Source organism: Dermochelys coriacea, chromosome 7, assembly GCF_009764565.3.
Source record: "Dermochelys coriacea isolate rDerCor1 chromosome 7, rDerCor1.pri.v4, whole genome shotgun sequence".
NCBI classification, from domain to species: domain Eukaryota; kingdom Metazoa; phylum Chordata; order Testudines; family Dermochelyidae; genus Dermochelys; species Dermochelys coriacea.
The window spans coordinates 100158483-100171117 of NC_050074.1; the positions used below are offsets into that span (position 1 = coordinate 100158483).

The following is a 12635-nucleotide window of genomic DNA, read 5'->3' on the forward strand; positions in this document are numbered from 1 at the left end:
TCCCTACAACCATTTCTTCTATGAAGTCCTCGCTACTCACCAAAATTAAATCTAAAATGGCATCCCCTCTAGTCGGTTCAGCAACTACTTGATGAAGGAATCCATCAGCTATCGCATCTAAGAAAATCTGAGCCCTATTATTATTACTAGCACTGGTCCTCCAGTCTATATCTGGCAAGTTAAAGTCTCCCATGATCACACAGTTTCCATTAGTATCTACTTTATTAAAAACATTAAAAAGGGCTCTATCCATATCCAAATTAGATCCCGGAAGTCTATAGCACACCCCAAGCACTATCGTAGGAGAGGCTTTACTAGTTATCTTCCCCAATGTAATTTTTGCCCAGACAGACTCTGTCTTATCCATTGCATCGCTTCTTATTTCTTTACATTCTACCTCATCATTGATATACAATGCTACTCCACCACCTTTACCTTTGTTTCTGTCTTTCCTAAACAGCACATACCCTTCAATACCTGTAGTCCAGTCATGACTACTATTCTACCATGTTTCTGTTATCCCTATAATATCTGGTTTCACTTCCTGCACCAGTACCTCCATTTTGTTACCTAGGCTCCTCGCATTGGTGTACAAACATCTTAATTTTTGCTGTTTGGCCTCGCTTACATTTTGTACCCTATTAGGCACAGTCATTCTACAGCCAGTATAACCTATTAGACTAGTGTACACACCGCCCTCGCTCCTTATATACATTCTCCTATCCTACGGCTGTATCCTTTCTTACTTCGTCTTCTTCCCTCTCAATGCTAAAATCTGGCATGGAGATTACCTGGACATCTCCCAACCATCTCCCCCAAATTCCTAGTTTAAAGCTCTCTTTATCAGTTGTGCCAGCCTTGATCCTAGAAGTCTATTTCCTTCCCTACTCAGATGAAGTCCATCCTGAGAGAACTGTCCTCTGTCCATGAATGCCTCCCAGTGGCCATACATCCCAAAGCCCTCTTTATAGCACCACTGCCTAAGCCACTGTGAGGTGTTTGCAAAGTCAGAGGAGCCTCCATTTTAAAAGTTCCCATCTATGCAGGATACAGAACAAAGGGGAGAGAAAACTATCCTGTGATGAAAACATCTCTAAAAAGATCAGAATTTGAATCTTTATAAAACAAAACAAAACAAAACATAAACCTTCTGGGGAACTAGATTTATCTTTCTTAGTGGTGCAGTGTATCATATATGTATTGTCTAGCTAGGGTGGTAACTGTGCTATGCTGCACTTTGTGTATTCTGACTGTACTAAAGTAGTTCTTTATATCGTTGCCAAGTTTGAACATTTTCAGACCTTGAGGAAATGCATAAATGAAGTGATCTCTAAAGGCAAATAATTAAAATGGATAGAAGGAAATACTTTCCTACACAGTGTGTAACTAATCTGTGGAAATTCACTGCCATGGGCAAATAGTTTGGGAGAATCCAAAAAGCAATAGATCTTTTAACATTTGCAACCACACGTCCAAGTGTCAAAATGTCATAAGGATTATCAACTCTCATGCCGGGCATATAATTTGGAAGATACAAAAGGAAAGATATAGTGTAACATCTTCTTTTCCCCACAGAACACAGTGGTATAACTGAGCTTGTGCTCTGAGTGAACTTTTGCCTGAAACATCAAGTACTTGCCACTGTGGTAACCAGGGTACCAAAAAAAGGCCTTGATTCTGAAAAAGACTGAAGCTTGTGCCTAAATTCATGTATGTGAGTGGTTCCATTGACTTACATAGATAGGGCTACTTACATCTATAAAGTTAGTCATATGTTTATATATTAGTAAGATCAGGGACTAGACACAAACCGGTGACATCTGGTCTGGTACAGCTATGTTTCTCTGGTAATTATATTTCATAACCATACATATTTTAATCATTTAGTGACCAATATTAAATATACCTTTCCTTATCGTGACTGTCCTTGAAAGAGGGGAGCTACATTGTCTGTAGGCAAAAATACAGTAAAACTGTAATAATTCAAATGTCATGGGGGACAGGTGAATACATTAGAGTATTGAGGTTGTATAACTGAGGAGAATTTGAATGTGATTAATAGACTTTGGGAGTATGACCCTGTTTTAGAGAATACAAAGTTTCAGATAACTCAAGTGCATATAATCCATATTTTACTGTACTGTAATGACAGATTCACTAGCCTCACTCACAATAACATTTTTAATTAAGATTATATTCACCACAAATATTCTGTAGAACACTGTACAACAATCTACACAGATCATACTGATTTTTTTCCTCCATCACAAGTAACACTTAATGGCGCATTAGTAGCTTTTCCTTCTGTCAAAATATAACTCTAAGGAATTTTACAAAGGTAATAGCCACAGCATAATAAAACTCACTTTCTTGAGTCAATGCTAAAACAAGAGAGATGGTCCTCTGAAAAGTTCATTCATTTATCAGACATACTGTGATATATCACTGATCGCATACAAATACAGTATGCTTTGTTATTTCAACTAGATTGCAACTAGTAAAGCCCCATCTAAATTCTAGAAATACCTTTAAAATCATTAGGGCAGATATGTTTTATCAAAATGAGTTATATCTCTACATTTCCTGTTAGCAATTGGGATTGGGAACTATTTTATTCTATTCTGTGCTAATCTATTCTGTTTTACATAGGTTCTGTACCACTATCATCACTGCAATATTGAGTACCTTTCTCTGGTGTATTAAGTAATGTGACTAACAGCTGTCACATGTAGTTTGTTCTTTCTCTCCCCCTCTTCCTGGGAGAAGAATTGTGTGTTCGGTGTAGTGTTTTATTTTAGAAAAGTTTTATGTTTTTAAAAAATGTATGTATTGTACTTAAAACAGAAGATGGTGAGGTTTGTGATAGCCCTTCATTCCTGGAGGAGTTAATTCCACAGTCTGACCGGCCCACAGGAAAGCTCTATCTCCTTCACAAAGTGTTATCCTTGTGGTAGAAAGTCCAGTTGCACCTGAAAAGCAGAGTTGTTAACCACAACAGTCCCCATCCCAGAAGCTTAGGCGATCTAAAAGATAGCCTGAGCCCACACCACTGAAAACTTTTGAAGATTATCTTAAACTGGATATTGTTTTGGAAGTCAGCATAGAGTGGAAGATAGCATGTCAACAAGAATTAGCAAAGGGCTGAATCACAGCCTAGAGACTAGCTTGAACTATTTTTCTTCTGTCTTGCAAAAGAGTATAGGAAGGATCCAGGGGGTGAGAGGGGTAGTATGATGAAATGAGAGAAGAGATGTAGGAAGGGAAATAATATATATGGCTTTATAGATGCAAGAACTGGATGATAATAATGCAGTCTAAAGAATCTTGTATCTGAGGGCCAGCATATAAGATGGTGTAAATAGGCCATTCTCTATAGTTTTCATTGATGCTTTCCTGCTTTATCACCAACTGAGGATCTGGCCCTGAATCATTACAGTTAATTAACATAAATGATAGGAATAGCATGCATTCACATGAATGCTGCCTTTCCTACTTGGGTTGTTTTCCCCTCTTGGTTAAATACGTAGCCCAGTATGGTCCTATTTTTAATAAATGTGTACAGACATTAGCACATACTATTAGCAACCACGATAATGTGGCTGATACAACTTTTACTTTTACACTTTAAAAATATATTATTCATTCAACTCAATCTGCAACAAGTTGGAGAAACCAGTCATTGTTTTTGCACAGTTTCCAGTATACCAGTAGGTGGCAGTAAAGCAACTACAGCAGTATATCATTGTTAATTAAGATGATAAGTTTAAAAAAATGTCTGATTATGCTGAAAATATATAATGGCATCATTAGTGTATATTGTGGAATATTTTATACAGTTATTTCAAATTGAAGTGGGAAAAGAATTGATTAAAAGGAGAAGAACTGTAGAAGAGAAATGTACCAACTGGAAGAGAGGGTAAACATGCATCTTGTTTGATATCCTTCATTTCAGTAGATAAGATAAATCTATGAAGTGCTCTGTTAAGATTCCCCATTTTTGCAGCTCAGGCTTATTTCCCACTGTGTAGCGTGGCTTCTCTAAACCTTACTTTCCTATTTGACAAATCCAATTCTAATGGATTGTTTTGCTAGTTCTTAGGCTGCCTCATTAGTTCAACAAGACTTGAGCTGAAAGAACAATTCTCAGCTAGCTGTATTCTAGTTCTACTGCAATTTCTTGGGTCAGATGCAAGGATCACTTGGCTGAAATTCTATGGTCCTGTGCTGTACAGAAAGTTAGAATAGAAGGTTCTGAGGGTTTCTTATGGCCTTAAAATCAGTGAAACATGCAATGTGTCTGGTGAAGTTAGTCCTTTTCCTGTTCATGAATGGTCTGTTGTCAGAATGTTGAATTCCTTCATTGTTCAAAACTGTTTTGCAAATGTATTGTGCAAACGTATTGTCACATGGGGTCTCTCACATGGGCAGACCTAGTACTCGGAGCCAGAGTCCACAGTCACGGGACAGGAGTCAAGAGTCAGCTGGGTCAGGCTGCTAGAAGGTTAGATGCAGGAGGCAAACTGGAGATCAGAATCACAAGTTGGAAACCAGAATCAGGCCAGGTCAGGATACCAGGTGGTCAGAGACAGAAGACAAACTGGAGATTGGGAACCACAAGTTGGATGCCAGGAGTCAAGCCTGGGAAGCAGGGATGTGTAGCAGGAGCAGGAAGCATGAGGCATACAGTCTATAACAGGGTGGAGCCCAATTGTTCGGACAGCTTCCTTTTCCTGCTGCTGGCTTAAGTGGGGCCAGTGGGCCAATCAGCTGCTCTGGGACTCCACCAATTGGACCTCAAGGATGGAACTTTACAATAGGGCTGGGCTTCATGGGTCCCAGGTAAGCTGTTGTCAGCCAGAAGGTTGGAGAGTCACTGTTCCCATGAAACTTGCGGGCCCAGGTTTGAGACCCATGTGTCATGACATGTATTTTATTGTGATTGCTTATGACCTGTTTCCTGGGAGGATTCATGTAAGTGTTCTGTTCTCACAATCTTCTCTTTTTTGCATATGATTTGTCAGCTAAATCATGTATTGTTATATTGGTTCTCTAATTGGATGATAGGGGCAATTTTTAAAGGAACAAAGGGGGAATAGATACCTAAGTAGGTTTCATTGGCAGTCTGTTACCAACCATCCCTTTAGACATGATCTTGAAGATTCAAATACAGTTGGATATTTATATGGATATCAACAATATCCAGAATTATAATTAATGGCAACAAATTTTGGAAGGGATATTAAACTTTGTGTTTCAGGACTTAAGCCAAGATCCAGCTGTTAGAGGACAAGATGAGAAACATGTGAGAGGCAGGTCCCATCTCTGCCTCCTAGGGGAGGAGGAACATCTTACATCTTCCTCGGAAGCATCTGGAGCTGGCCACTCTAAGAACCAGGATCCTGTACTAGGTGGACGTTGGGTCTAATCCAGTATGGCAATTCTTATGTTCATATGAAAATTTTGCCAAAAATCTTTAAAAAGCGAGCATGGCATCTAATTTAATTATCTTGGCTTTTGATTCTCCCATAGTTAGAAGGGGAGAACTTCAGAGAGGGTGAGAAAGCAGGAGATGATTCATAGATTCTAAGGTCAGAAGGGACCATTGTAATTATCTGCCTAGTCTGCCCTTCTGTAGAACCCAGGCCATAGAACTTTCACAAAATAATTCCTAGAGCATGGCTTCTAGAAAAATATAAAGTCTTGCACACACCCCTCCAAAAAATCTAATCTTGAATGTTATCATCCTGGATCGTACTTCCCACCACCCCATTCTCATGAGTAGGACTATAGAATTTTGGGACATTTTAAAGCTTTTCAATTCCTCCTTTCCACAAGGAAAAGCATTACATTTGGCTATATATGTGGAATGTAAACAACCAGGTTACTTCTGACAAAAAAGAGAGACCAAAGGACTTGAAACTATACTTATTGCTTAACATTCAACTCCCTCTTATTTCTTTCACACAAAATCATTGTGCTTTGTGAGTATGTGTGTAATCCTATCTGCAGAAGAGTGCAGTCACATATCTTCCATTTAAGTATATTGCACCGATGCCAGGATTCTGTCAGGAGTGGGAGATATTTGGGTGGAGGGAAGGTTAGGTGCTCATATATACAAAAATTCAAGAGCCTTGACTGAATTTGTAGGCCTCCATTTTCTGTCACCATGTCACCATTCACCAATGTCAGTATCTCAGCAGAAATTTAGTAATCGTGTGTGCTCTGAGTCTTAGCTGCTTGGGATGTAGTCATGTCTTTGTGTATCTCATTTGATTAGTTCGTGCAATTTCAGGTCTATGAACAAGATGTTGAGGATTTGCAGAGTTAAGTGCTCCATCCCATATGCAACAATATTTCATATATGTACCAAGTGCATTTATTATATTTACCAATTAAATTACAACTGTGACTATTTAAACTTACTAATGCTTTCTTTCTTTTCTTTGAGCTATTCACACAAACTTATAAATCTATACGATACATATAAATACATATGAATAAGAATCAAAGAGCTGTTGACCAATTTTGAAACCAGAACAGTGATCAATACTAAATAAAACATAAAATAGCTTCTTCCTTGGATCATCCAAGTCAGAAAGAAGAACTGGAGGAAGGGTTATTGTGATTTCCCCCTAAATTGTGAGGAAAAAAACCACAATCCCCATTTTATTAGGCATCCATATACAAAAGATTTTGCCTCATGTTTTCTTGCTTCTGATTATAATTATGTAATTATGAGTATTAGTTACTTTACCTTTATAGTCATCTGGTGACTTGACTATTCCATCATGAAATAATTCTGTTTTCCATACAGGGATTATTTCATGACAAGAGCATCATAGTTTGTGGAACTCCACAAAGCAAGGAGTACTTAGACATGTTATATTTTATACTAGCGCTAGCCCTCAGAGAGCTATTGAATAAGTTATTCTGTGCTAGAATAGGCACAGCATCAGAGCCAATTATGTGTGTAAAAAAGCCTAGAGTACTCAGGTTAACGCACACGCCTCTGAAGTTGCAGCAAAATCAATGTCTGTTAAACACGGCTGCTACTCTGAAACCTGTTAAAGGAGTATCTACTACAAAAGGAAATTTCTCCAGCTTCTTCAGCAGGCACATTGAGAATATTTAATTTAAAAATCCCTATCAGTGGGGGAGGAATTTATGAAAGCACATTTTGTTTGTCCATTGCTTCTGCAGTTTCAGATAAAAAGGTGAATGTCTGGGATTTCACTAGTAAAATACCAGGCAGAGAACTAAACCTATTGTGGTATTGAAAATAAAGAGAAAACAAACAACCAGAAGTTGGCTCTGAGACTGACACTGAAGAGAGAATCTGACTAATGGAAGGATATCATAGAACAGAGCTGATGAACAGGAATGACTTTGTGAAACAATTCAGAAGAAATTGCAAATCTCTTCCTTGAGAAAGATTTCAGAGGTGTTAACTCTAGAACAGTAATAACATAATATCAGAGTTGAGTCTGGATTAGGTCCTCTTAGGTGCATCCTCCACATTTCTCTAATGATGTTGAGAGTCAGCTTGGATAGTCAAACGTCACTTCTCTCTAGTCCTGTTCACAAACAGATTTTGAAAGGGTTTTTTAATCTTTTTTTTTCAAAACATATATTTCAATCTAATGAGAATTTTTACTACAGATTAAGGAAAAGGACAAACAATAAAAACAAAAATAAAGTCTTCAGGAGAGAGAGCTGTGAGTGGCGGGGAGAGAGAGCCCCATGACTCACTCCATTACAGTCAGCAATAGAACCAAAATACAAAAAGCATAGTCATGTATCAGTCCAGGATGCCGCTCCCTAACGAGACATCTCTCTTCAATTACATATATATGCACACCACAGCCTCCTTCTCAGCATGTTTGAAGTTTCATCTACCAGAATCACTGTGGTGTTCCTTTAGATTTGGGAAACATTCTGTATGTGAGATTAGCATGTTGAGAAATTAAATATGGTGAAACATAGTTTGGAATAGGTTTCAGAGTAGCAGCCGTGTTAGTCTGTATTCGCAAAAAGAAAAGGAGTATTTGTGGCACCTTAGAGACTAACAAATTTATTAGAGCATAAGCTTTCGTGAGCTACAGCTCACTTCATCGGATGCATTGAGCTGTAGCTCACGAAAGCTTATGCTCTAATAAATTTGATAGTTTGGAATACTTACAGTCAAATTCATGCCAGGTATGACTTCATTGTGTTACACCAGATATGAATCTTGCCCTTAATGCTTTGATCCAATAATAACAGGTGTCTAGTGTAGGAAAATATATTTAGAGATTATTTGGATATATAATAGCCACTCTGCACTCTTCCCTACTCTAATGGGGAAATCAATTGATAAATGTATTCAGTCTTCCTCCTGATTACCCATAACATTTAACAAGAGAACACCTAATCCAAATCCTTTCTGAAAAAGTGATTTGTCTGTCATCCCCTATGATATATATTTTCATTTTGGTGGAGCAGTGTCAAATATTTACATGCATCCAGCACTTTTTCTCCAGAGCGGTGTTCGCTTTTAAAAAAAAATGTTTCTCGTTCATCATGGCTTTATTACAGTCAGGGGGAAACTTCAAACTTCTTGTTTCCTAGAAGTATGGGATGCAAGCCCTTAGATTTGGGTGAAGGGATCTGTGAGAGCCTGTTATGTCAGACAGGCTGTTCGCAGCTCTAATCTCATTTTACAATATTAAGCAAAAGCAGTGTGAGTGAGATGAATCTAAAAATCAGGTTCTCCTACCACTTCATTTATGTACAAAATAATAGTGTATTGTGATTTTGAGACGTGTGTGCTGAGGGGAAGCACACTAGCAGTGGCTGGAGTCATTCTTCCTGTGAATAAGCAAATAGAAAGAGGAATACTTTTGGTATCTTAGATACTAACAAATTTATTTGGGCATAAGCTTTCGTGGGCTAAAACCCACTTCATCGGATGCATGCAGTGGAAAATACAGTAGGAAGATATATATACACAGAGAACATGAAAAAATGGGTGTTGCCATACCAACTGTAAATAGAATGCCAGTGGGAAGACTTCACTGGAGAAATCATAGATAAAAGGAGAATGTGTCTGTTCCCTTACTAGGAGAGGTTTCAGAGTAGCAGCCGTGTTAGTCTGTATTCGCAAAAAGAAAAGGAGTACTTGTGGCACCTTAGAGACTAACACATTTATTTGAGCATAATGCTCAAATAAATGTGTTAGTCTCTAAGGTGCCACAAGTACTCCTTTTCTTCTTACTAGGGGAGTAATGATCAGACTGGAATTTTGTTGTGTATGCTTGTTTGTGTCACTTTGTTTTCTGTTATATGCTTGCTAACATGTTCATACTCTGGACTCTGAGTAACATCCATATTATTTGTGTGTAGTATTCTTGTATGTGGTTCTGCTTTATAATGCATTCTCAAACAATCATTGCAATAATCATACTTGATCATGAATTCTCCAATAATTATTGCAAATATACCTTTTGTAAGATACTGAACAAAAGTAAGAGAATATAGTTTGCAGATTGACAACTGTTCCTGGATTCCAAGCTAAGGTGGTTGGCAGTGAGGGTGTTGGAATGCCTTGTGGTTGCCCTCATCCCACCAAGCTGTATCTAAGATGGAAGCATCTCCTCATCTTTATGTTATAGTGTTAACAGATCTCTTTGAGAGTTCAAGTATAAGCTATTGCTTGGACTATGAACAATCTGTTAATATTATTAAGTGACAAAATAGAAAATGGCTATCTCATTGTTAAGCAGGCTTAATATTTGCCAAGGGCTCTCAAATGCATTATAGTCCCAAAGGGTGTGTTGTAAGAAGATTCATTTCTGCATGATCCAGTTCTCCTTTCGATAATTTGTATAGGGCTCTCATGTGATCAGAGCTCTTCAGCTATGAATTCAGGAAAATATGGTAATGTTTATTTTGTATGTAAATGCTACTGCAGGAAATTTTAATTTTTATATGTTGAAACATCATCACTGCTTGGTATGATGTAGTGGAGGATTCCAAACAGAAAAACCTTACAGCTAAATATCCCTGAACTTTGGAGATCTGAACTTCCTGGTGTGTGGTCCATTTGATAGATTAGTAGATTTTAAGGCCAGAAAGAAGCATTAGATCATCTATTCTGATCTGTGTATCACAGACCCTAGAATTTTATCCCTGCATTGAACCCAATAAGTTGTGTTTGGTTAAAGCATATCTTCCATATAGACATCCAATCTTGATCTGAAGACATCCAAAGATTGAGAAGCCATCACTTCCTTTTATAGTTTATTCCAGTGGTTAATCACCTTTACTGCTAAAAATTTCTAGTAAAACGTGGCAATCCTGTATCCAGATTTTGTAATACAGTATACAGGGCATGAATCTCCACTCACTCACTCACACTGGGGTAATTCCAATTAACTCAATTGAGTTTCAAAGGTTAAAGCTACTGGAAGTCAGAAGAGAATCACATCCAATACAATGTGATTACTGAGTGCAAGTTAATGATGAAGATATCAATAAATAGACATATCAGGGAAAGGAGAATGAGGAGAGACATTGTCTTTTAAGGATCAAAAATAGTCCAGATCTTATCTTTTCTGGAGCTAAATTTGCCCATAAACAGGGTGAAATTTGTGCATGTGTGCGTAGGCCTGGCTGTCCACTCTGCTACTCACGAGTGTAACTTCATTGTCTTCACTGAGTGGCAAAATAGTTTTGTAGAAAGAGCCAAAGTGTCCTATCCTCCATTTTGAACACTTTTTATGACACAAGTCAGGGGCTAATTTTCCACCCCCTGCATTCCTTATGTTGCTGTTTGCCCCTATACAAAGTGAGTATAAGATGCTCTATTCTGATATGGCATTATTTTACACCCAATTTGGAGTCACTTTGCATGGATATAATTGATTAATAACACAAGGTACACAACAGTAAATAGAATGAAATCTGTAGTACTGAAGATCACACTCATTATGAACCTCCTGTCTTAAAGAACAACTTTAAGATATTCCCAAACTTATTGAATGCATCTTTATACTCCATTTATTAGACCACTTCTGTTAAGCAGACAGACTTCAGTCAGTCCCTTAAATGTTTGCTTAAAACAGTTTCACTGTACTGAGGAGACGATAGCCCAACAAACTTTGGAGACAAATGAACTTCCAAAAGATTTTTCAGCTTCTTCCATGCTCTAAGCAGCTAAGGACAAATACCAGCTCTGATCATGCTTCCGTAGAAGTCAAAGACCGTTTTGCCATTGACTTCTATAGGAGCAGGATGGAGACTACAGTACAATAAATAATCAGCAAGTTATAGTGTGTTTGAATGTATCACAGTAAAATGTATGAATTTATGTCATCATTTTGTAACGTAATATATTCCTTTACTTATGTGTGTGGAGAGAGTTTTGAGGTAGGTACGAGAAGATCTCCATGGAGTTCTCCATATTTCTTGTTCTAGAAAAAACATGCTGTCATGAATTGGGTGATGTCCTAGGATGGAATTCATAAACACATATTCAAGCCAGCCCACGAATGCTTATATTTACTATATTTTCCAGCACTACAGGCTCATTGTTTTATCACTGACCTAGCATTGTTAGTGCACCTTCACCCCAACACCTCAAAGTGGATTCAAGCAGGTCCTGGGATATGGCCACATACCCTTGGAAACTGAATAGATCACTTCTATCAAACACCACAGTCACTCATTTTAAATAATGGAACATTTTGTCTCACCATCCAGCTTATTCCCTAATGGGGACTCTGTCTTTACAGCTAAACTCTAAGCTCCCAAGTGATAAAATATAAACTCTGGAGATATCTCAGTGGGAATATATTTATTGTGAATTTAAATATATACGTATATATATATATATATATATATATTTCCCTTACAGATAAAGGCAAAGAATCAAGCAGAGCCTCCTGCCCACCAACATTGATTTTACATACTGACAGGAAAAGCAAGCCAAAAGAGAATGATGAGGATAAGGTCTGTTTCTCATTATGGATTTTGTTCTCATTTTTAAAAAATTGAACTGCGGAAATCAGAGTGAGTAAAGGACTATCATATGATCTGGAGCTCTTCCTGTCAAGACAGGATTGTTCCCTACTCTCTATTTTTCTAGAGGTTTCTGTCAAATCTGTCCATTATGGTACTTTATATATGGCCTCCTTTACGGTAGCAGCTAAGCACCTCCTAAGTATTTAAATACAGAAATAAGAATATGTGTCTTTCTTCCTCACCAGACTACTTGTTGTTGTTTTGTTATTATTTACTTGTCTATGTTTGTGCATGAGTGAGTGGGTGTGGGTATGTCTATGTGTAAAACTCAGCTGATGGAAAACTAAAGAGAAGAATAGAGTTCCCTATAATTCTGACAGTGTTTTAGTTTCACAGACATTGTGGGAGACTTTCTTTCTATCTACTCATCCAACCTCTCACTCAGTTTTGTAACCTTGTACATTCTAAATAGTGTTGGAGAGTGAAGGAGAGCGGACATTAAGGCAGCACTTTAATAGAGACCAGCTCTTTTTGTCCCTTTATATGCTCATTTAAATGACTTGGAGAATCAGGATCTCCAAGGCCTCAACTATCAAGCATCTAGAGATCCCCAAACTCCAGATGTGTGTGCAGAA

General features: G+C 37.8%; 1 protein-coding gene across 1 annotated transcript in view; it reads left to right on the forward strand.

The window, feature by feature from the left end:
- TCERG1L (transcription elongation regulator 1 like) overlaps nt 1–12635 on the forward strand; it is a 223280-nt gene that overhangs the window by 158035 nt on the left and 52610 nt on the right. Inside the window, exon 6 of the mRNA XM_038408237.2 lies at nt 11894–11988. Within this exon, the coding sequence (XP_038264165.1) occupies nt 11894–11988 (95 nt within the window). The remainder of the gene's footprint in view (nt 1–11893; nt 11989–12635) is intronic.